Source organism: Macrobrachium nipponense, chromosome 24, assembly GCF_015104395.2.
Source record: "Macrobrachium nipponense isolate FS-2020 chromosome 24, ASM1510439v2, whole genome shotgun sequence".
Lineage (NCBI taxonomy): Eukaryota > Metazoa > Arthropoda > Malacostraca > Decapoda > Palaemonidae > Macrobrachium > Macrobrachium nipponense.
Genome location: NC_061091.1, coordinates 75327208 through 75351234, shown reverse-complemented (window position 1 = coordinate 75351234; position 24027 = coordinate 75327208). Strand labels below are relative to the sequence as shown.

The window sequence follows — 24027 nt, the reverse complement described above, 5'->3', positions numbered from 1 at the left end:
CTTTTTCTTTTTGGTTTTAAAATTTGAGAGCATTTTGTGAGAATTCGCCAATGGTTTTCTGTAAAATTTAAACAAATGGAAAAGTTCAACTACCTTCAACTTAATATTGAAATGATAATTTAAGGACTATGTTTATGAGATACTACTAGTGATAGGTGTCTCCTATCTATTTGGTAATGTATATCTATGGTTGTGATATGACGTTTTTTATCACTTCGTTTCGTTCACGTCAATTTTGCTATATGGAAAATAGTTTTACATAATAACATAACATAATGTTCTAAAGATATCAGTGACTGTTTTTAACGTCATTACATATGATTTCTTCCATCTTTGAAAAGAAAAATAGATAAATAAGGCATGAATCGTGCGTCAGGCAGGTGAACGAAAATTTATGAAACTTTGCCAAGAGTTTTTTAGCCGACAGTACATGATACGAAACTTTCATAGTCGGATTAAACGTAGTACTTAACCTTACTTATACCATAAGTATCTAAGTAGCTTAACGTCTACTCACTTCATTTCTAAGTGCAATCCAGACATTTAAAAAATGCTCCCGGAAGTAGTGTCTGATCTTGAGTTTTTATTTTTATTTTTCTTACTTTAGAGAGAGAGAGAGAGAGTGTGTGTTTCATGACGACGTAGAGGCCGATGGAATGGGAACCCAGGTCTTAAAGAAACCCGGTTAGAAGCGGCATTTCGAAAATATGAGCAAAAATGAGATGGAAAGAGAATATATATATAAAAAAACGTAGACGATAAATAGTAGAAGGGGAATAAAGGCTAAAAGATGTTTTAGTTTATATTGTATTCATAAAGAGATGAACTTAGGCACTTTTAACCTAACTTTAAACTAAGAGAGAGAGAGAGAGAAATATAATGAAGAGAAAGCTAAAATAAAAGCTAAGATAAAATGGCTGAAAATATCGAAAAATACTATACAAATTCCTTGGAAGTCTCGTAAACTAAGAGAGAGAGAGAGAGAGAGAGCAACAATAATTACGACGATAAATTTTCATTTTCATTTCATCGATTCTTTCCTTTCGCTTCTTTCATCTCCTCGTATCTATCATCGGCCTCTCTCTCTCTCTCTTCCTTCCCCCACCACCACCACCACAATGAGGGTATCTATCTCCTTGTCCCCCCCTCTACCCCTCCCAACCGCCTCCTTCTCTGTTTTAACCTGCATCATTTTATCCAACTCCTTTCATTCGTTCCGCCCCCCTCTTTCTTCTCGTCCCCTCTTCTTCCTCTTCTGTTTCTCTCTCCTCTCATTCCTCCTCCTCCTCCTCCCCCTCCTCCTCCTCCTCCTCTTCTTCTTTCAACTCCAACCTGGATTCAGCCTTGCGTCTGAGTCCTTCACCTGAGTCGGCCCGTTTCATCTCCGCTCACTATTGTCTGAGACCGCCCTCTCTTGTGGGGCTCACAGAGCAGTTCCCCGTCTTTGAGCGGGCCGTGTGTATGTTTGTGTGCACGCGTGCTCTCTCTCTCTCTCTCTCTCTCTCTCTCTCCTCTCTCTCTCTCTCGTTTCTACACTATTTATTTAGTTTTTACAATCCTCATTTTTAATGTATCCATCTTCTTCATTCATTTATTTTACCCATGTTTATTATTTTACTCTCTCTCTCTCTCTCTCTCTCTCTCTCTCTCTCTCTCTCTCTCGTGTGTATATTAATCTCGTATTTAAACAATGTTATACTTTTTGTGATATTTCGAGCCATTTTAATCTTATATTCTCTCTCTCTCTCTCTCTCTCTCTCTCTCTCTCTCTCTCTCTCTCTCTCTCATTTGCAGCGCCTCTGGGTAATTGCTATCCTCATCACCTACTTCTTTTCGATAAAAATTCTCTCTCTCTCTCTCTCTCTCTCTCTCTCTCTCTCTCTCTCTCTCTCTCTCTCATCACTTTGAAGATCTGCAGTGATTTTTTCTCATTTTATTTTTCGTTTCGGTGGAAGTTAAGATAAAAAAAAATCTGTTTCTGATATATTCGTGTCTCTCTTTGATGACCAACTGGTTTTTCTCTTATTTCAGGGAAATTCTCTCTCTCTCTCTCTCTCTCTCTCTCTCTCCTCTCTCTCTCTCTCTCTCTCTCTCTCGTTCCTCGGTCTAAATTCATATTTTGTCTGTGTTAAATGAAGTTGATAATTGTCATGGAGTCTCTCTCTCTCTCTCTCCTATAACTTCAGTGACGTCCATATGTCCGGATACGGCTTACAAAAACTCTACGGTGCTTCATCGCCACATTTAAGTTTATTCGCGTCTATAAGTCGAGTCTGCGCCCCTGTCGATTTTGTCATGACACTTCCGGCGTTGTCGAGCGTAGATAAATAAATGAATAAATAAACAGAGAAATAAATAAGTAAATAGATAAATTTATAAGAAAGTAAATAAATGAATAAATAAATATATGAGTAAATAAAGCAGCATCCACACGCAGTTTCTTATGCCAATATTTTGAGTACTGTTTATTTTTTTTTATGTTAGATTATTTGTATTTTTTAGTTTCATCAGGGTTTTCGTTAATTTCCTTCTTGGAGCTTTTATTCTTTTTATTTTTCATCATCTTTATTCTTTAAATGTTAATGGGCTGTATTTTAGGTGGTTTGTATAAATGTGCTAGTCTTTTGAATAATAATAATAATAATAATAATAATAATAATAATAATAATAATAATAATAATAATAATAATAATAATAATAATAATAATAGGGGAAATAATAATGATAATAATAATCATCATCATCATCATCATCATCGTCATAATAATAATAATAATAATAATAATAATAATATATTGGAAGGAGACCCCTGCTGACATGCCGCTATATATTGAGTAGATCTTGACAGCACCAACAGTCTGCTTCGATCCACTGCCGTGATCATGCTCGGATGATACCTAGGGAAACGTTGGCCACTATATTAACTTATATTTTGACCTATTTGTTCATTTACTGTAACAAATAAATAAATTTGTAACCATTATCCCTGAAATTGACTCCTCCTGATGAGTAATATCGGCGCAATACTCGCCAGATGTAATAGCAGAGAGAAAGCTATTATTAAAAAAATAGAGAAAACTATTTACAAGTTCAATGCAGCAATATCTTTCAATAATAATAATAATAATTATTATATAATAATAATAGGTGTGGATCCAGGCCTCCTGAGAATATAACCCAACTCACATTATTATTATTATTATTATTATTATTATTATTATTATTATTATTATTATTATTATTATTATTATTATTATTATTATACATTATTTGGAAGAAGGCCCTCTTTTAAACAAATTCTGTTGAATAAAATGGCATTATTATTATTATTATTAGTTATTATTATTATTATTATTATTATTATTATTATTATTATTATTATTATCCATTTCATATATTCCACACGTTTACCTACGTTCTCTTTCCTTCAGCCCGTCTCCCAAAATCCTGCCTGCATGAGTCAACATGCTGTCATATTTATGCTGGGTTGCAAACATAACATCAAAGCCACAAAATTAAATCTCGTAGAGGAGAGAGAGAGAGAGAGAGAGAGAGAGAGAGAGAGAGAGAGAGAGAGAGAGAGAGAGAGAGAGAGAGCTCTTAAAAATATCGAAATGACGAAAAGTGAAGTGTGTACGAAATACGGACCTGGCTGGTAGCCTGCGGTGGTTTTTGATTACGTTCAAATATTTATCGTGTCACTTCATCATGAACCAAAGTCTTACTTTTTTTGGGGGGTGGGGGTTGGGGGTGGGGCGCGGAATGGGTCTAGAGGTGGGGAAGGACTTGATGAATATTTGGACGTTTATTTTTTTTCTTTGTTCTCTGAAGTTAATTCTCCTTGGGGTGTGAGATTTTTCACCCTCGGGTTGTCGAACGGAACATAACGCAATGGCTGGGTCGCTTTTCTTTTTTTCAGCTTCTTCTTCTTCTTCTTCCCTCTCCCACGCGAGCGGTCTTCCGTCGTATCAAAGGCGGATCTCGTCTATTCACGGTTAGGATTGCTTGGGGGGGTTATATACTACTCCGCAACCCCCATTGCTTCGTGTTATGTATTATTTCTGGTCGCGTCTTAAAAGGTATGAAAAGTCCTCGTGTGTATACCCTGGGGGAGGGAGAGAGGGAGAGAGGGTGAGTGAGTGCCCTTGCTTGCGCAGGGTATCCTTTGATCTAGAGGAGGGCTGTGGTATTGTGCCCTTTTTAGTCTTTCAGGCAGGATTTTTTTTTATATATCAGTTTATAGGCGTCGTATTGGAAATGGAATATAAAATTTAGGCCAGAGACCAAGCGTTGGGACCTATGAGGTCATTCAGAGCTGTAGGGAAATTGAAAGTAGAAAGATTTGAGAGGTGTAAAGGGAGGAAAACCTCAAAGCAGTTACATTGTGAAGCAATTGTCAGGGGAAAGTTAGGGAAAGTAAGATGGAAGAAATAGAAGGTAAACGGAGCTGCAGTAAAAGGAATGAAAGGATTTGAAGTCATGGGCAGAAGGGAAGCTGCACAGAACCTCAAGTAATGCTTGCAGTGCACCGTGCAAGGTACAGTGATGGCACTACCCTCCTACGGGGTAGGCATAGCATTGCTGGCTTCTATTTATAGTACAGTGGACAGTTTGATTAAATTATTTCTTTATTCATTAAAATAACTCTGTTTTTCTCCATGGTACTTCAGAGGTTAATGGATACGTTACTTTGCTTGAAATGGAATTAATAAGCGTCTTTGCTTGCTTGTAAATGTCTTTTGTCAACATTTTGAATAACAGAGAATGGAAGTTTGTATGGATTTTTATTTTGTATGGTGAACTGTTTTAATTTTTATTTTCTGCTTAGTATTGATCCTTTTTCTATTTAATAACAAAACAAGCAAGTGCACACTGTATTACATTCATATATGTATAAGTACATGTGTGTGCCTGAAAAGATCAGTAATTGTAGATATTGATTGTGCAAAAGTTTTTTGTACCGTAATTGTGCCAAGAAAATGTTTATGCCAGTATAAACTTATAAAATGTTGTCTGGTCATTTCTTGGTTTGGTAACCTTCAGGAAGGCCTGTCACTATCAAATGATAAACCCAGTTGTCCCTCTGTGGGATAGGGTATGAAGGCATCAACCTCATCCCAGTAATGCTTGCTACTAGGATTCTTTAGCGATGGCACTCTCTAATTGACCAAGGCCTCTAAAAGGCACCACAGAATGACTGTTCAAATAGTTTTGACTCGTGAAAACATCACGATCATGAAATGGAACATAAAATTGAGGTCGCTCAGCGCTGAGAGGGAAATTGAGGGCAAAAAAGTTGTAAAAGTGTGAAAGGATGAAAACCTCAAAGCAGTTGCACTCTGAAACAATTATTAGGAGAGGGAGGAAAGTAAGACTGAATACGGAGAATATGAACGGAGGTAGAGTAAAAGGAAAGAAAGGGACTGCAGCCTTGAGAGCCAAAAGGAGACTGCAAAGAACCTTAAGTAATGTCCACAGTGCGCCACATATGGTGCACTTACAGCACTACCACCATATGGGGATAGTGGCTTTGCTAAAGTTAGGTAAAAATGAAACTACAGAGTTCCTTGTAAATACATTGTACTGTATTACAGTGCAAGTGTTACAGTCTGGTTTCAGTTGCTTGCAAACATTTCCATTGCTTCATTGAAGTCCTGCTTGCAAGCATTATAAAAAGGCACAGTGTTTTGAACCTAAGATGGAAGGCAAAATATCACAAAATAGCAACTCCACTCAAGCCGTTCATGCAATGTACCCACATAATGTAAAAGTTGAAGCAAAAGTTATATACTGTATGCTAAGAATACTTTGGTCACTAGTTGCTATTACACTGTTTGCACACACATTTCTAGGTTATCATACACTATCTGTGCTTTCAAAAAATACCATCATAAAACTTGTGCTCCTTATAAAAATATATTTTATGCTTTCATTCATAGACATCATTGGAATCTGAAGGTGAGGAAATAAAGAAATATAAAAATGACTAAACATATTTTGTCTTGATTGTCAATAAATTAGGAAGTTATTTAGAATAGCAGTAGCCCTGCATACTTTACATAATGGTATACACTCTCTTTGTATGCCAAAATGGAATTATGTAAGAAATCCAAGAATTTTAGGATGCATAAGAGTTAAACAGTCAATTTTCTAAAAATGCAGTAAATGATGAATTAAGAATCTGAAGAATAAACTTGAATAATTCCATAAAATTAATAAAGCTTCGAACCACATGAATAAATTTATAACTTGTTAATTGCTGTGGTTTCTGCTGAAATCATACTTAACAATTTGTAAATACAGTACAGTACTGTAAACTTGAAAACTGCAAAGTAATTCAACCTTATGTAAACTACAAATACAAATGAAATAACTGAAATAACACACATACAGTTTGCAGGGACTGCCTATTTAAAAGTTCATTACAAATATTCTTTGGGATGTAAAACCATAAAAAGATAATTACACTTTAAACAGATGACATACACTTTTCTGTATGAAAGGACTACATATACATATGAACTTACATATTGTGGTAAACAAATACTGTATTTGCTGGTATATGAGTGAACTTTTCCCCCCAAAGTATGATCAAGTAAGCTCATGTGTACTTACGTGGTGAAGGTCAGTGTTAGGCTTAGTCTGTCGGTGAATGGGGACCCACTGTAGGCCCTACATACCAGGAATTATAGTACTGTACACGATTATTTTGGCTTTTCAATACTCATTTCTTAGAAAATAATACCTGACTAGAATTAATTATATGTACATAATTTACCTGGAAACGATAATCCCCCATATCCATTAGCTATCACAGAACAATTTATTGCATCTGCTTAGTGTCAGTGCAATACACACCCATTACATGATGCTTGCTATGGCACAGTACATTGTACCGGTGTTTATTTCTAAATACCCTCGATGCTATCATACAGCTTAAAGAAAAGACACAATTCACAGTAAAACTGTCAATGGGTACCTGCAGAGAAGGACGGATAGTTTTCAGGAATGAATTACGTATGTATATCCACTTGAATTTCATCCACATTCTTACGATGTGGATTACGTACAAAAACATGCAACAGAAAGAGGAACATAAAGTTGTGAACCAACAAAGCATCAAACCTACTAAGTGTCTGCTGCTGCTTCAACACTTTCACTTCATAGTGTCTTCTACTGTCTAAACACTTTACACCAGTCTGTTGAGCTACTCAAGTGAAATATACTAGTTCAGTAACACTTTTCTCCAGCATTGATCAATGATTGTGTTATGCATCATTTTGCCCTTACTCTGCTAATTTATACATATTTGTGAACAAACATGTCAATACACACATTTACATACGGATATGCTATAAATACAGTCTTAAATACCATGGTACACCACTTTTAATATATTTTATTGCAAAATACTGTTTTATATGTCATTATATACTATATATGTAACTACCTACATCATAATACTAGTATTCACCACTTATTATATCCTCTGCAATGCATTTTGGATAGTCATCAGATGCAAGACCTTTACAAAGCATTTTCCAGCATGTGTACAAATTTATACAAATGCTGAAAGATGCTTTGTGTAAATTCACCGAGCTCATTAGACTACATATATGCTAATGCATTGTGAAATGGGCACAAACAAATTTAGCATCATATATGCCTGATACAAGAATGAGTATATTCACCATTAATAGGTGGGTAGCAGGTCAAAGGCCCAGCATCGTGATAATTAGCTATTAATCTTTATTCAAAACTTGCAGAAGATTTTTCTTAAAGTTCTGGGTAAGTTAGCTATGGGAGAGCCACTGGCTGTGATTCTGTAGATGACCTGGTAAAGTTTCTTGAATTCCATTCTACATTTCGTGCAAGTCTATTAATATACTATAGGAAAACAAGGGCAAAAGCCATAGCAGCCCTACCAGGAGTAATAACATTTCAACTGCCAGCATTTCTTGTCAATAATACAGAGGAGTCTTCAGAACAACATAAAAATAATGTTTAAATTCATGAACTTGGAAAAAAAAGTCTTGATAAAGATATGCCTGCTATATAGAATACTATTTTCTTTAATTTTTGTTAATAATGTAATATTGCATAAATAGCACCACTCATTTGAAATGCCTGTTTGATGTAAGAATGACTAGAACGTGAGCTGTTAGTAAGCAAAATCACAACAAAGACTAGGTCTACATGGGTCAGTGTTTGCAGCAATTGTGTACAAATTGCCGAAATGTAATCAGATTATAATATAGGATTTATTACCGTACTAGTTGGTACCCAAAAATTAGGTTTTAGCAGGAAATGGTACCCAAAAATTAGGTTTTAGCAGGAAAGAATACAAAGAACATCTCAAAGGAACTTCCTTTGTCTTAAACATTTAAAAGTGAAAAATTATCATACAAATTTTTGTACCTGCCCCAGTTCACATCACATGCCAAACACATTTTCTAAAAACAGGTATGCAGTAGCAGTATACGTCCACATGTAAATTATTCTGAATAAAACTTTGTAATATTCAATATTTCCTCAAAAAAACATTATTACATAACCTGTTTTTACAGAGAAAGAGTTACCAAGTGAACATGAGTGGAGCTCCACTGTGTACATATATATACCCGTGAGACTCACAGCTAAACATTTCAAGTACCGTAAATGAAATGTTTAGCCATTAAATGCTCTTTCAATAAAGCACATAATGTGACTATTATCATACATCTTGAGTAAAATGTCAAATGTTATTTTCCTAATTGTAAGTGGCACATGGCAAAATGCAAAGGTAATAGAGATAATTATTATTTTCTGTCCAGTTCTTGTATAGAATCAAGCAGCGCATCGGTGTGGGGGTCTGGAACCACTGCAAGCCAGGCAAGCAACGCTGTTGATGAACGTGCAACACAGATCCATCGCCACCAGCTCACTAATTCATCCACCTAAAATTAAGTATATTAGTAAAAACTTCAATAAAGCCATAAAAAAATCAAACTGTGTACTTCACAGAGTTTTTTTAAATGGAGACAAAAATATGTATGGTAAAGCAAAAGTGACAATAGTTTTTTGATTTGAAGAATAGACTAATATACCAAATGAGATAATCTGTGAAAAACACCGGACTCAGTTTTTATAACCCCAAATCCAGAGCTAGAACCACCATCACTAACATGTGCAAATAGGGATTTATATCCCCTCATCAGCCTTTAAGCTCAAGAACAAATTTGGACAATTTCACTTAGTACTAGGAAACAGCTTATACTATTAAAATACTCTCTATAGAATTTCTAAACTAGTAAAAAACTAAATTTGGAAGCTAGATTACCATTATGCAGACAAACTATCTTTGATCAATATATCAGAAAAACTACTTTTGTCTGTAAGGAAGGTTCCATCAGTCAGCTTCTACGCATTCTGTTATGAGAGCAGGAATCATGTGTTATGTCAACAGCTTTTAACTGCTGAAGGGAAAAGATGGTACTGCACTCATGAACAACCTCCATTCATTTTATGGTGGAGAGACTCAGAAAAGCATGACTGACCAAATCAAGGTGGGGCCATCACAAGCAGTGTTTCTTATAAAAAACTGACCAGTTTTGATAAAAAGCACAAAGGAAACATTATGTTCAGCTTTCTAAACATGAATAGTTTACTAATTCCATGTAGTATCTGTGTACACATTCAAAGAAGTGTTGGTGACAAGCAGTCCAATGGTTTTTTCGAGAAACAGTATATTAATGCCTGTAAAATAAGAAGGCAGTTGAAGGAATTCCCGTAAAAAAAGAAAAAAAAGAAGGCAGTACCCTTATGACAGAGATACAGTGAATTTGTCAAGTTCCTGCCACTAAAGGAGCTGCTTAAAAGAGAAATATGGTACAAGGAGCACCTAATCAGCAGATCAAGGTTCTTGGATCCAAGAAGCAGTAAGCAAGAATGAGAGCAAGCAGACAAGGAGGGTTAGGAAATGATGTGAATAGACTGTATATGAAGGGGTATGATGAAATGGGTTTGAGAGTTCCCTGATTAGAAGGACAAGTGAGTTACAGACTCTTTGTGAAAAAAATATCTTAAATGAAACAACTGGCAGCTGTTAAAAATGTAAAATAATGTTCAATGCCAAGATATTAACATAAATTTTAAAGGCTCTATACACTGCCTAAAAGGACATCTTTTTTATGGTAACATCAGAAAACATTGGATTGGCTAACCTTGCTTTGATGTAATATTCCCTCATACAAAGTACCATATGCTAAAACATCCTCTGTTCGTATGGCTACCAATGAAAGCGCCAGGGATGAGAGGTAAAATGCTGGTGTCCACGGAATTTTGAGGCCGTGTCCCGACAGAACTCCAATACCACTCAGATCACATCTGTCAAACATGAATATGTGATGAAAAATAATTTCTCAGCATCTTAAGGACTGGAATAGAAATACGATGTACAATTCATTGTCTAAAATTACCTTTGATAATCAATATGGGATGGCGTATGCCACATAAAAATGTCCAAAATCTGTGTGAATGTAGTTTAATGAGAGCACTTTTAATCAATATTGTAACTTAATATACCTATTTTAATTTTCAGTTAATATAGATAATGGCATCCATCACCATCCATCACTTCTTGGTCTGTCATTTTGGAACTAAATTTTATAATTCTGGTTATCCATTGCAAATATAATGCTTATTTCAGTGAATAGTACGTATTGTATATTTCCATAATTTGTGCTGTGCAGTGCTTCCGTAAGTTACAAAATACAGCAGGTAAAATCAGAGCATCCCATTTAGAAGCAGTGTCACTGGGATAAAACATTATTTACTACTTGTAACCCAAGTTCCTTTTAAAACATGTTACTGTATATCACACATACAATACGATTAGGTAGGTAACATCTATTATATGTAGTTATGATTTTATCAGTGAATAACGTATTAAGGAGTTAAGTATGGTAATTTTTGGTTTACAGACCTGTCACAAGCTGATGTAAAGCAGATAGTTGTAAGGAAAATGATTAGAGCATAGAATATGTGTGCCATTCTCGAATTGTACATAGATGGCAGCTTTGCAGGGTCTGTCTCAAGCAGAAAAATCTGTAAAGAAAAAAAGTGACTTGTAATTCTGAGGAAATATTTACATACCAAGATACAAACAATACAGTAAAAATATGGTTTCTAAACATTATCACTAAAATAATGCTTCTTTTCATTAAAATACAGAAAGGTGTCTCAAGACAGATAAGAGCTAAAAAGACATGGGAGCTGGTCATTATGCAGAACTTCCAAAATGTACAGCATAGAATAAAGACAATGGAAATACTAGGTGATTGGAGAGCAGGTTTTTATAAGGGAAGGAGAAGCAAAGATTACAGTAGGCAGAGTGTAACTATAACTGAAAAATTATACAAGTTAATACAGGTTCCCCTAAAGCATAAACAATTTTATAATTATTTTGGTTCAGTTTCATGACATGAAGTTTATTCTTAAATACACTTTCTGTATAATCTTTATTTATTTAGTTAAAATAAGGTATGGAATATATTGGTAGTCTGACGGTCCATTACCAAACACTTAAAATACTTACTAACAGTACTTACCAAAAGACAATGTGCTAGTGTTAGACCTGCTAAGAGACCCTGGCAAAAAACTGAGAAAGTTCTGAAGCCACTTTGAAGAAACACTGCATAGGAGGTCCTAGTTTTTACTTGAGTGGCATCTTGAAGTCTTTCACTCTTTTTTGGAGACCCATCATCTCCTTGTCTAGTCATTACAAACCCACCAATTCTTTCTTCAAATACAGCATTAATATTTCCATGAACTGTTGGAAGTGATGCAGTGCGAAGAAGTCCTGGTGATGCAACTATTCTTGGATCCTGAGTTATGTCTACGACATCATCTTTGAGTTCCTTCAGTTGAAGGCTGATGAAAGATTCTTCATTGGCGGTATTCAACAATAACATCTGAGATTCACTCTTTTTACTCTTTGTTTTCTTTCTTTTTGGAATCCATTCTGGACTAGGTGATATAGAGGACAAAGGGGGAGCTGAAGGCTCTGGGCTAGAGTCATTTAGGTACATTGCATTGTCTTTCTCTGTGTATTTTGGTGGCTCATCAGCATATGCAACACTTTCCTGTACTTTCCTCACTTCAACTACAGGCCCATCATTCTTTCCGGCAACTGTAAGAGCATCATCTGAGGCATGGACAAAATAATTATCTTTTGATGGATCCAAAGGGAGAACACCTTTGGAGGTGTAGTCTAGGTTACCTTCAGCAATGTGAGCAGAAGGATTATTTTCTAGGCTGTGAAGGGGTGGACTGCTGTCTTCCAGACTCTGAAGGGGTGAGCTGTCATCTGGACTGTGAAGGGGTGGACTGTCTTCTGGACTGTGAAGGGGTGGACTGCTTTCTGGAGTGTGAGATACAGGGCTGTAATTTGAATCATAACCTGAGACATCATCTCTTTCACTGTGAATTTTTCCTTTTTCCTTAGCTGACCGTCTCTGGGAATCTTTACTTTTAACGCTAGCTTCATCAATTAAAGCTCCAAGCTTAGCTGAAAGGAGATCAGTTTCAGCATTATTCTCTGAAGGCTTTTCAGTTTTTGTAGCTTTTGAGCCAGAGCCAGTAACAGATTTAGCAGATGAAGGCTTAGATTTTGCTGAAGAAGGCTTCGATTTTGCTGAAGAAGGCTTTGACTTCGCAGAAGAAGGTTTAGCCGTGGCAGACGAAGGTTTAGCTGTGGCAGAAGGTTTAGCTTTTGCAGGCTTTGTACCTTTTGATGTTGCTGAAGAAGGCTTTGATAATGAAGTTTTCTTTGGATGTTTTTCTGCCTTTGCAGACTCTTTACCATAATCTTCTGAAGTTTTTGAAGTTTTCTCTTTCGGCATGGTATCATCTTCAGAATGTATTGTACTGTCTTTTTCTTGGAATTTAACTGCAGTTTCTCTCTTAGCAGGCGAGTCTTCAATTTCTATGGCCAGTGATGTCTCGAAAGATTCTTTAGTTTTGACTTCCCACCTTCTTCTGCGACTGTTCTTTGCTGAGGAGACTCGTGAATCTTCCATAACCCTGAAAAGAAATGCCATACACTATTAAATCTGAAAATGTATAAATTTTCTATCTCCAAAGTATATTTTCAACCATTCAAATTTTGTAACAATTTTTAACAAACTGGTTAATAAATTTTGCTTAATTTGACAACCATCAGTTTTAGGCTAACGAAAAGCACAATAATATATGCAGGTATTATTTTTTCTGTGAAAAATTCATTTTATAAATTCCACCTCAGTTTTTGTCCATATGGCAAAATGTGATGAAGTAGAGTGTATGTAGTAATTTTTAACGTGCAAACCCCTAAGTTATACCCAAATGCTTCACTTACCAGACATGAACATACGTATTTATAATGTTGGACAAATAACAGGGCAATGGGGAGGTGAGTACAGATAAACTGAACAGGAACTATGTATGACAGAAAGCATGAAAATGCTTTTGAACATTTTAGTATATCCTATTGTCGTTTGTTGTTACAGCTTTTACCTCTGTACTCTGATCTGTTCCAAAGGATTTATGTTAGCCGAAACACCTCATCAGTCATTTTCTGAATTACCCGTCAATGCATATTAGAAGATCCTAAAGCTTCATGGTTAAAACTAACTACCTATTATGTGTTTGTGTTCCATAATACATAATTGGCAAAACACCTTGAGTGTACATACATTAGAGGAAAACAGCAGTTGCATGAATGAGGGCCCAAGGTAGATCATTTTGCTCGTGTTTAGGCTATGTTAAACAGGTAATGATAATAATCAGTAATTTTCCTTTGTAAACACTTATTCCTGGAAAACAAAAGAAAAGTCCCCTAACATTCCAAGAGATGAACTATGGGCTATCCTACTGCTGCAGTGTTCTCTGCTAGCCTAAACCAGCTTGGTTAATGCTTCCCTCAGTTTCATTATTTAGCATATACTTACCTACTATTAGCTAATATATCTAACAGTAATAAAATGCATTCCTTCCTAGCTATCACTGAATTTAACACCAGAAATGATAGAATGACAGTCTTTTGGGCATTTTTATGTAGCCTAGTAAATATGGGGAGCAAGTGTATACTGTGCTAAGCTTGGTATTAACCAATAAAAATATGATGGTTTGCATAATATTCTTGGTCTAGTCAATATTTTGAAGGTCTACCTCTGTATATTCTGGGTAAAGTTAGGTTAGTTTAGGATGTCTCACAGTAAGTTTTGGTTAAGATAGTATCTCCCGGTAAGGTTAGGTTAGGATATCTCTTAGCATTTTACCTTATGACTTTATGGCATTCGGGTCAAAGTAGGTGGTGGGGAAGAGAGGAAATGTCGTGGGGAGGGGGGGGTTGTTAGATCCATGGGCAGCAAAGCCCCACGGCAGGTAAGGACCTGGTGCCGTAAGGTAGGATATGTCCCTGTATTGCAGGGATCCTCAACAAAACTGTTAAAAAAAGGGGGACAACAAAAGGCAAAATTAGTAGTTTTCACAAAAATAAATAGGGCTAAATAAATATAAAACAAAACACTTATTCGAAAATAAATAGTAGCCTATAGGTATGGTTAATAAATCTAGCGTGGAATTAAAATTAGGTATGTATAACTTTACCAATTAAGGGAGGAATTAGAAGTATTATGGCATTAAAAAAAATCATGCGAGGAATTAAAAGCATTAGGTAGGTAGATAGCTAGGCTAAATTGGCATTATCTACCTAATAATCAGACCGTACCATCGGCCGAGTTACCAAGAGATTTACTATATACCTACCTAGTACACTTTACAATAATCTAGCGAATATAACTAAAATACCTATAAACTTACATATCTGTCAGTTCCCCAGTAAATGTCTAGATTTAATAAGCCTCGACGGTATCACAGTCATCCCAAATGAATTGGTAGCGAGGCTGTGTGTGCAAAATTCTCTCTGTCAGTTAGTATATGTCGTGAAGGAATGTTTACAAATTCTAAAAATAAATGTAAATAATGCATCGCGCACCGTTCTCTACGCAAGCTGTGAATTTTGCAAGGTTGTTTTAATGTTAGACACTAAATGTTCGAGATTAAAATGTTGTTATACATATATAAATATATGTTAATAATGCGTATTGATAAAAATATATGGAAATAATCTCGTAGATTATGGTTATTTTCACTATTTTATGAATGATGTTGTCTAGAACGGATCAATAATCCTTTGTTTATGTTTGTTTACATGTGGCAAATTTGAACAAGTAAATACATTTATCAAACCTAATGCAGAATTGATTAAGATGAAAAATAAGGTTGCATAATATATTCGAAAATAAATTGTATAACGTAATGCATAAAACAAGTTTAATTACATTTGCCAAAACTAGATTTAGGATATGAACACGTATAATGTTTGGACTAAAGATCCCAGGCCAACATCAATAAGAGCGTAGGTTGGGGAGGAATGTGGGCGTGTGTATATTAGATGCCTAAAGCAAGGCGTAGAGAATATTCTCTAGACCTTTGTCTAAAGGTTGGCTCCGGAAAATGTAGTTCCTTGTTCAGGTGACATGGCTTGTTAACTGTATATTAACTGTATTTGGGGTAAAGTACTGTGGTTTCCTTTTTTCCTACTCGGGTAATAAAATTTACAATATATACTATTGAAAAGCAATGATTAGATAATTGAAGAGAATTGAAACTCCAAAAATTGCATGAAAACATTATGTTAATTCGTAGGTTTATTAACGCATTTCCACAGGCCTGAACTTCTTAAACAAAATATATAGAATAAAAGGGCATTCTTGATCTGTCCCTATTGGAGTGATGGAAAGGAAAAAGCACAAACTAATGTGCATCCTTTGTAGGTAATACACTAGGTTAGCAATAAAAATGAATATTAAAAATCAAGAACAAAGAAAGTGAGAATACAGCGTTGCTGTTGCACTTTCCTTTGATTATACTAATTGTTCCAGTGTTCATATTTTAGACTTGAACAAGTTGTTCTGACTGTTCTTACCTGTTAATATATTTTCAAGAAGTTATGCTAGTTCATTTTTACAAAGCCATATGCTTAATAAAAATAATTAGCATATTGTCCTGATATGTTAAAAGATAGAAACACAGAAAATAGCTGTTTCGTGAGAAGACCCGTCACACCATATAAACTATAGTATACCCACTGTTAAAAAAAGATTTTAAGCCATCAGCATAAATAGATGTTTCATGTAAGATATTTATGGGGATCGTGAGAACAAAAGTAGAAATACACACGAAAAACATAAGTAGTTTTAGCTTGAAAATACTTTAAAAGAAGAATCTGATTAGCAATGCTAGATCTATGGTAGAGTTAATGGTAGCAAAGTATTCAAGAAGAATATTGCTAAAATGTCAAGTTTTTTTTATAATTCATCCCACAGTATTTTTTCCAATTCATCTCCTAAAACTCGATAATATATTAGAAAATAATGTAGTTGCTACGGTAGCCATATCGTGAAAGTAAAGATTCGAAATGTTTAAGGTAAGGTATAACGATCGAACGAGCCGTTATAGAGATGAATTGCTTTAATCATTACTACTACTGTCGACCTGACATCGTGACATGAGGCCGACCTAGGTCCTGTTACGTTCATTTTTTCGAGGTTATTTCGAGTTAAAGTCCTCATTTCCGCTATCAAGATGGGGAAATTAAAAGTGGCCAACCTGCGGTACCTGTCCAGGGAGGACTTCCGAGTATTGACTGCTGTAAGTAACCTAGGCCTTTCACTTTGTTACAAATCTGTAGGTTCCTAGCTAGCTAATAGCCAATAGCTATAGTAGGTAGTAGTAGGCCTACCTATGGTCAATGTACAAATACCTAGGTGGCTAAAAGGACCGCACGAAGATAAGTTTTATTAATGTATAATTTTAATTTTATTTTCCGAGATCATATGAGATTACCTAGCTATATCCAACATTTGTGTAGCCTACTGTAGGCCTACCTATTTTCGCTGACGTTCCCGAGGCCATGGTAGGCCTACCAAACATGGCGTCGCCGTAGAACTTTCTCCATGTTAGGAACCAGCCCTTGGTTGATAAAAGCTGAAATAATAAGAAAAAAAGATGGTATAGTAGGGTAAACAATCACGGACGAACCACCATCATCACGCTGGCCGGGTCTTATTCACTCGATAAGGTAAAACACCGCATGGCATGCAGCAGGCCAACGACTACCAATGCATGCCACCCTCCGAAAAAGTACATTATAACGCGTCCTGACACCGGAGATGGGCATCAGTCGCGACTTCTTGTTGGTGAGAAACGGAGCTAAAGACCTCTACTCTCCTTTTAAAGTATTTTCTCCAAAGTTAGATATTAAGGCCAAATTTTAAGATTTAAACAGAGGTTAGTGAAAAGGGTGTCCACGGCAGTGGAAATCTCGCCAAAACGCTTTAGAAATTTTTACTTCCGCTTCGTTTTTTTAGGAGATTGACGCCATCTCGATGTTTACGGCCGCAAACTTCCCATTTCCTGTGATAAATCCCCACACCACTTGTACCCACAGACGCTGGGGCACTTTAATCACAACAATCGGAACACGGTCCCTTACCAGGACGTTTTTAAGTAAACAACTGTTTTGGTAGAAGACGACGACGAAGCGTGCACTTAAATAATTTTGTAAATAAATAGTAAAACATCAATATTTTATTGTAGTGTCTTACCGAACAATTATAGAGCCGTGATTTCCACGAGCGGCAGGATACTAAATTCAAATTTAGCGCGTCGGCGTCGCCAACACTGGTGGTGATGACGTCATCTCCCTCCACTCGCGGGAGAACCAGGGTACAACTGCCCAGGTGAATCCAATTCTTTTTCCTGCAGAGTCCGGTGAAATCGGTGGTCGGTGCGGTTGGATGACTTTGCTTCGCTTTTTTTTTTTTCTTGTGGAAAGACAGAATTAATTGATCTTCGGAATTGGTGAAAGTACTCTTTTTTTGCGGGTTGTTTGTTATTTTGCTTTTTATTTAGGCGTTGCCATGTCGGATTCTAGTCCGTCGGGAGTTAGGTTTTGCATCTCAGGATGTAAAACTAGATTATCCAAGTTAGAGTATGATTCTCACACTAAAATGTGTTTAAGTGTAAGGGACAGGTTTGTTCAGCAGATCGAACATGTAACGAGTGAGGTGATTGGACTGATTCTCAATGGAAGTTTTTTAGTTCATACTCGGAGAAATTAGCTAAAGACAGAATTAGAAAAGCAGCGCTTAGGGAAAGTAGACTTAGCTCTGCTTCGTCTTGCGATGCATCTGTTCTTCCTTTCTCCTCAAATTGTTATGTCTCCTTTAACTACACCTCCTATTCCTCCTACTAATCCCACTTCTCCGGCTTCCCGTGTAGTTTCTTCCGACACCATTGCCAGTCTGGAATCGAGGTTAGATCAGAAATTTTCGGTACTAGCGAATACGGTTTTGCAACTGGTAATTCAGTTAAGACGTTTTTGGAGAAAGCGGCTTTAGGCAAGAGTTGGAGTTGACGGGCCTGCGGTCTTGTCTGTCCTGACACGTCTCCTAGACAAAGGTCACTGTCCAGCTCCCCCGCACCCGGGGAAGAAGGACATACGCGGAAGTCCAAGGGGAGTCGATCAGGGTATTTGCCCAACAGACAGGGACGCCTCCTTGTTGAGCCTTGGTTGCCGACCTCAAATAGGGCTAAGGTTAAAGCGTTTGGAAAGGTGTGTTGGGTTGCAAGTCAGACGCCTCCTTTCGAATGATTCAAGCGATTAGTTCTTCCGGTCGCGCGGCGCTCTTGGCGAGATTAGCCTGTTTCGCGTCCCTTAAAGAGGCGTTCAGGCGCCGATTCTTCGCCTCCTCCAGTCAAGCGGTATAAGGAGCCTGAGAGTAGGGTTGCGCCGCAGCCGTTAGCGGCTCGTTCGTCGCCTCAATCTGTGCCTTTTTCGGCTCCATCTACTAGTAGAGATTGTGGTTTTAGCGCTGTAGCTAGCAGTTCTAAGGGTGTTTCTTAGGCGCTTTTTCGTCTGTTACGCCTGATGCGCCTGTTTCGCCTCGAATGTCGGCGGCTCCGAGCGAGGCGCAAGTAGTTTTTCCGCCTCCTGCTGAACATTTAGGCTCTTCCAAGCCTACGTTAACTGTTTTTGATTTGTCTCTGGCGCCTTTGCGCAAGCAGTTAGAGGATGTTAACCAACTGGATGAATGAGTCCAAGGGTGGTTCGAAACCTTCAGATCCGGTTGTAGTTCCGTCTACTTCTTCGGCGGTATCGGAGAATGAAGAAGAAGTAGAGGAGGAGGATTCACATCACCTCTCGTGTTATTCACGTCTCCTTAGATTTATTTCTTTTTCTGGTATCTTATCCAGATTATTTTGAGAAAGCGGCTCCGCGCTCCCAACTTCGACTTTTTTGATGAGGAGGAAAACTTCAGAACCCTAACCCTCTCCTCCCAAAACTTGTTCTATCTAAAGCGGTTAGACATTCGTTGAAAGAGATGAGAAATGGATGTCTATGAAAAGAGACTTAGGGAAGGCTCTTTTTGCTTACCCTCCCTCTAAGTTGCTTCGTAAGAGGTTATAGGTTTATGTAACTGGGGAAGCTCCTTCTCTGGGAGTTTCTGCCTCCTCCCAGGGAGATTCTCCAGTTTAATCGACTCCTCTAGAAGATCTGCTTTCGCCGCAGCGAAAGTTTTCTTTACAGCGCCTGAGTTGGACCACGTTGTAAAGAATCAATTTAAACTTTTGAAGTCTTAGCTTCCTTGATTGGACTATTGGCGCTTTAGCGGCCAAGATCGAAGACTGTCCTTCTCTTTCTCAGGAGTTTAGCGGAGGATTGGATTGGTGTTCTGTCCTGTGCGGACAAATCCATTAGGGATGGATGTGATGAGTTAGCTTCGCTCATCGCCTTTGGTACCCTTAAGAAAAGGCAACTTTGGTGCTCCTTTGCTTCTAAAAGGGTTACTTCCCAACAGAAGTCTGCTCTCTTGTTTGCTCCTTTTGTGAAAGATAACCTCTTTCCAGACGATGTAGTGTTGTCAATTTCGTCTGCGCTAGATAAGAAATCTACTTCGGATTTACTGGCACAGTCTACTAAGAGACCTAAAGCTCCTGTGGAGACTGTTCCTTCGGTTTCTCCTCTGGCCCAAGTGCCTTTTCGCGAGGGAGAAAACCCAAGCGCTTCTTTCGGCCGAAGTCGAATTTGCGACCTCAGTCTAAGGCCTCGGCCAAGGTTAACAAACCTTCCAAATGAAAGCGCGGTTCTTCATGCACCAGTGGGGAGCCAGGCTGGCTCTGTTTTGGGAGGAATGGGAAAACAGAGGAGCAGAAGCCTGGGTAGTGCAAGTACTCAAGTTCGGCTATCGTATTCCTCTCGTTTCCACCCTCCCTCGCTCTCACCTGTGCCAATTCCATTCCAGGCATACTCTCCGGGCTCAGGACAAATTTCTGGCGCTAGCCGCAGAAGTGGATAGCGCTTGTTCTCAAAGAACCGATAGAACAATAGAAGTGGATTTTTCCTCCGGCTTTTATACAATCGCCTTTTTGTAGTTTCCCAAGTCATCAAGGGGGCTGGAGGCCGGTTTTGGATTGTGAGCGCCCTGACTTGCATGGTCCAGAAAACAAATTTCATATTGCTACCACTCGGTCGTTTTCTGGAGTCCATCAACAGGGGATTGGATGGTCTCTCTGCACATGCAAGCGCTTATTTTCACATTCCAGATACATCGCGAATCTCGGAATTACCTGAGGTTCATGTTCGAGAGGCAAGGTGTTTTTTAGTTTCGGCGCTTTCCTTCGACTAGGTAGCGACCGCTCCTCAAGTTTTCACAATGGGGAGGTTCTATCCCCGATAGGAAGCTGGCCTGCACATTATTAGGAGTAAGAATCTCCCTCTATCTGGCGATTGGCTCCTCCGTCGGAAATCAAGAGTCGGTGCATGCAAGGACTTGGAACAAACTCTGGATCTTGCCAGAAAGTTAGTAATTCTGGTCCACAACAGAAGTCCCAGTTGTTCCATCTCAGATCATCCTTTATTTGGGGATGATTCTGAATGCTCAAGTTTTTTCGGGCTTTTTCTGTCCCCCGAAGAGGGGGTTCAAGGGCTGTCCCTGGAGACAGTTCAGAGTCTTGGACAAAAAATGTTATTGTTATAATCACAATTAAGTTTGTTCATACTTACCTGGCAGATATATATATAGCTTGGTATTTTTCCGAGTCGCACAGAAATCTCAATAAATTCGCGGCACACGCAGTGGGCTGCCAGGTGGTATACCCATTCCCTGACGCTGGGAGGCGGATATCGGAACTATTCTTCCCAAAATTTTTTTTTTTTTTTTTTTTTTTTTCTATTCATATTTTATCAGTGCCCACTGTCGTCCTGAGGGGAGGTGGTGGGCACCTTTAATTATATATTATGCCAGGTAGTATGAACAAACTTAATGTATTATAACAATACATTTTTTGTTCATTAAACTTACCTGACAGATATATATATAGCTGAATCCCACCTTCGGATTGGTGGAAGAGACAGAATAAGGATTTTGGGAAACTTAATTAAGTAGATGAGTATACTCTTGGTTCCTCACATGTTAGCATAGCCGACTTCCGTGATTACTGGGTCACCAAAGTCGGCCTTCTGCTTTCTAGAGTTGCCAGCGAGGTAGAGACCTGTAATGCTGGTGCGCTCTAGATGGATCTGTCAACGGGGGACGTGACCAACAAACAAAAAAAATGTGACTAGACATAATGACCTACTTCTGAGGGCAGCGAGAAACCCGCCGACCCCGAACTAAAACCACCACCTGACCTAACCTATCAAAGTTAGTTCCATAACTTCTAGGCTATAAAGAAAAACGCGTCTCCAGCGACCAACCCTTCAAAGTTCAAAGCGCACCTATCCCTTTTTCTATAGGATAGGATTCGTTGGTTGCTTCCTGGCCCCCAATTAATATATCTACGGAAATGTCTGGGTCCTAAGCGACTTCAGATCTCAAATGTCCGTCTTCACATCCCCGTCGGGAGTGGAAGCGAACACAGAGTTCTTCGCTAAAGCGTGGCACTCAGGATGTTACTGATGTCATGCTCTGTTGAAATTGCTTCCGAGGCCGCGCCCTCACCTCTTGAGCATTCATATTAGTAAAAAATCCCAAATCGTTATGCAAACCTAAGACTGAGACCCCTCTTAAAAAAGAACTCCTTGGCTATAATGCCCAGGGTGTTCTTGGACATGAACCCGTCTGGTCTTTTTAACGGAACACCGCAGATTGTCGGGAGTGTGAAGCGAACCAGAGTGCTTCGCTAAGCGTGGCACTCAGGATGTTCTGATGTCATGTTTCTGTGAAATGCTCCGGGGCCGCGCCCATCACTTCTTGAGCATTCATATTACGAAAAAATCTCAAATCTTTAATGCCAACATAATGACTGAGGACACTCTTAAAGAACTCCTTGGCTCTAATGCCAGGTGTTCTTGGACATGAACCAGTCTGCTGATCCTTTTTACGGAGCACCGCCAGATTGTTCCGTTGACCTTGACTTTCTATATTTTATCATGATAAAACTTGAGAGAGCCTACGGGCCAGGACTCCTAATGCCCTTGCCCAATAAATTGTGCCATACCCTGGTCCTCCAACCTTCCGGGAGTCAAGGGTTAGACAGGTTTCGTTATCAAACGGAAGGCTTAGAGGACAGACCGATTTTATGTCCTTTAAAAGCCAAAACCTCTGATGAATGGCTAAAACCTCAACTAACCCTCTTGTTGCCGTGGCCTAGAGCGTGTAGAAAGATTTAGCCTTTCTGGTCACGTGTATTAAGTTTCGCAGAAAGGATAGGTTTCGAAATTGCTTTTGGCATCAAAACTTCAGACTAATACGTCTAATTTTCCATCCGGAAACCTTTGATCCAGAATTTCAAGATCATCCACAGACCTCCACAGATCGTGAAGCGTTGTTGGTTTGACAGAACCGAAATCTCTGAGCTAGAGGCCGTCAACAACAATTTGCCATATTCTACAATTAAAAAAGTTAGGACTTCCTAGCTTACTCATACTTCCAGACCGGAAAGATAGAACCCTAAGGAAATTCAAAGGGGTCGAGTTGGAGGAATAGTCACTTACTCCAGGGAAAAACGGCCTCCTCCGTTTGAACACTGAAATAGGCAGCACTGCTTTGCCTTTGCCAGAGACTAGCCATCTCTTTTAAGATCTTATCGCTATGTACCGTGTTGAGAGGACGGAATGGTAGATCATTGGAATCAACCGTTCCGTCTTCACAGACGAATCGTGAGAAGATTCTCAAGATTCTGAACCTGTGCTTACAACGGACTGGAAACGCTAACCGCGATTTCAGTTGGCTGTCCCGGTGGAGAAGTCGTAGTTGCATGAACTCGGGCGTTCTTCAGTAATAAAACACAGGGAAAGCCGCCTGAAAGACTGCTTCTCATGGGCTGAACATTTGGAAGTAGAGCTGTCAGTCGGAGAGTAGGCGATGTCTTTATGACATATCTGTAATTCGGGGATGACAATGAAAATTGTACACCTACGAATATGATATATATCAAGACAAACTCAGATGTCCTGCAAAATCATTCGCATTATCAGTGCTATGCAGCGGGAGACTTGTACAGACTTCTGTTACCGTGCGGTAAACAGTAAAACCAATAGTCCTAGATATCTCTGTTGAAATTCTCACAGAATCGAAGGCGATGGAAATATCGTCACAGCATAGATGGTCCTTCATATTGCGAGAATCCCCTTGTAATCAGAGACCTAAGTTCAGATTGTTGGGCAGAGATAGGTTTCGGTAGTCAATCAAAGCAGGGTAGAGAGAGAGAGAGGACATAAACACCTGCATCTCGGAGGCCCAGCTGATACTGAGCGGCTATCGACAGGCTGCAGGCAGTTCATACGCCGAGGCAGAGCCTGAGCTCCCTCTGACTCGGCCATCCTGTAGGTTGCCAGGTCATATCCATATCCACAAAGGAATGCGTTCGGCTAGGAACCCCGAGCATAAAAGATAGGCTCGAGCCAATTATATTTAGGCGAAACGAATTTCGGTAATT

The 24027-nt window shown here is 38.5% G+C and overlaps 2 protein-coding genes across 3 annotated transcripts in view; one reads left to right on the top strand and one right to left on the bottom strand.

Moving 5' to 3' along the window:
• Nucleotides 1-5563: 5563 nt before the first annotated feature.
• Nucleotides 5564-14974, bottom strand: LOC135205804 (neurofilament heavy polypeptide-like). 2 transcript variants are annotated; one of them, XM_064236960.1, is made up of 6 exons: nt 14842-14963; nt 14298-14463; nt 11589-13062; nt 10964-11085; nt 10203-10365; nt 5564-8936 (listed from the first exon to the last, which is right to left on the bottom strand). In XM_064236960.1, the coding sequence occupies exons 3-6, from the start codon at nt 13056-13058 to the stop codon at nt 8799-8801; spliced, it is 1893 nt and encodes a 630-aa protein (XP_064093030.1). In that variant the 5' UTR covers nt 13059-13062; nt 14298-14463; nt 14842-14963; the 3' UTR covers nt 5564-8798. The 2 variants fall into 2 exon arrangements, with proteins under 2 accessions (XP_064093030.1, XP_064093029.1); XM_064236959.1 differs by lacking the exon at nt 14298-14463 and having other exon boundaries at nt 14842-14974.
• Nucleotides 14975-16553: 1579 nt separating this feature from the next.
• The window catches only part of LOC135205802 (uncharacterized), a 61755-nt gene continuing 54281 nt past the window's right edge, over nt 16554-24027 (top strand). Inside the window, exon 1 of the mRNA XM_064236957.1 lies at nt 16554-16734. Within this exon, the coding sequence (XP_064093027.1) occupies nt 16669-16734 (66 nt within the window). The 5' untranslated portion in view covers nt 16554-16668. The remainder of the gene's footprint in view (nt 16735-24027) is intronic.

What these genes read in the sequence shown, in the direction of transcription:
- LOC135205804 (XM_064236959.1), bottom strand. An exon ending in CACTAGCACATTGTCTTTTG is followed by an intron (nt 11,086 to 11,588) that starts GTAAGTACTGTT and finishes TTTTCTTTACAG; the next exon opens with ATTTTTCTGCTTGAGACAGA. An exon ending in TTTACATCAGCTTGTGACAG is followed by an intron (nt 10,366 to 10,963) that starts GTCTGTAAACCA and finishes CATGTTTGACAG; the next exon opens with ATGTGATCTGAGTGGTATTG.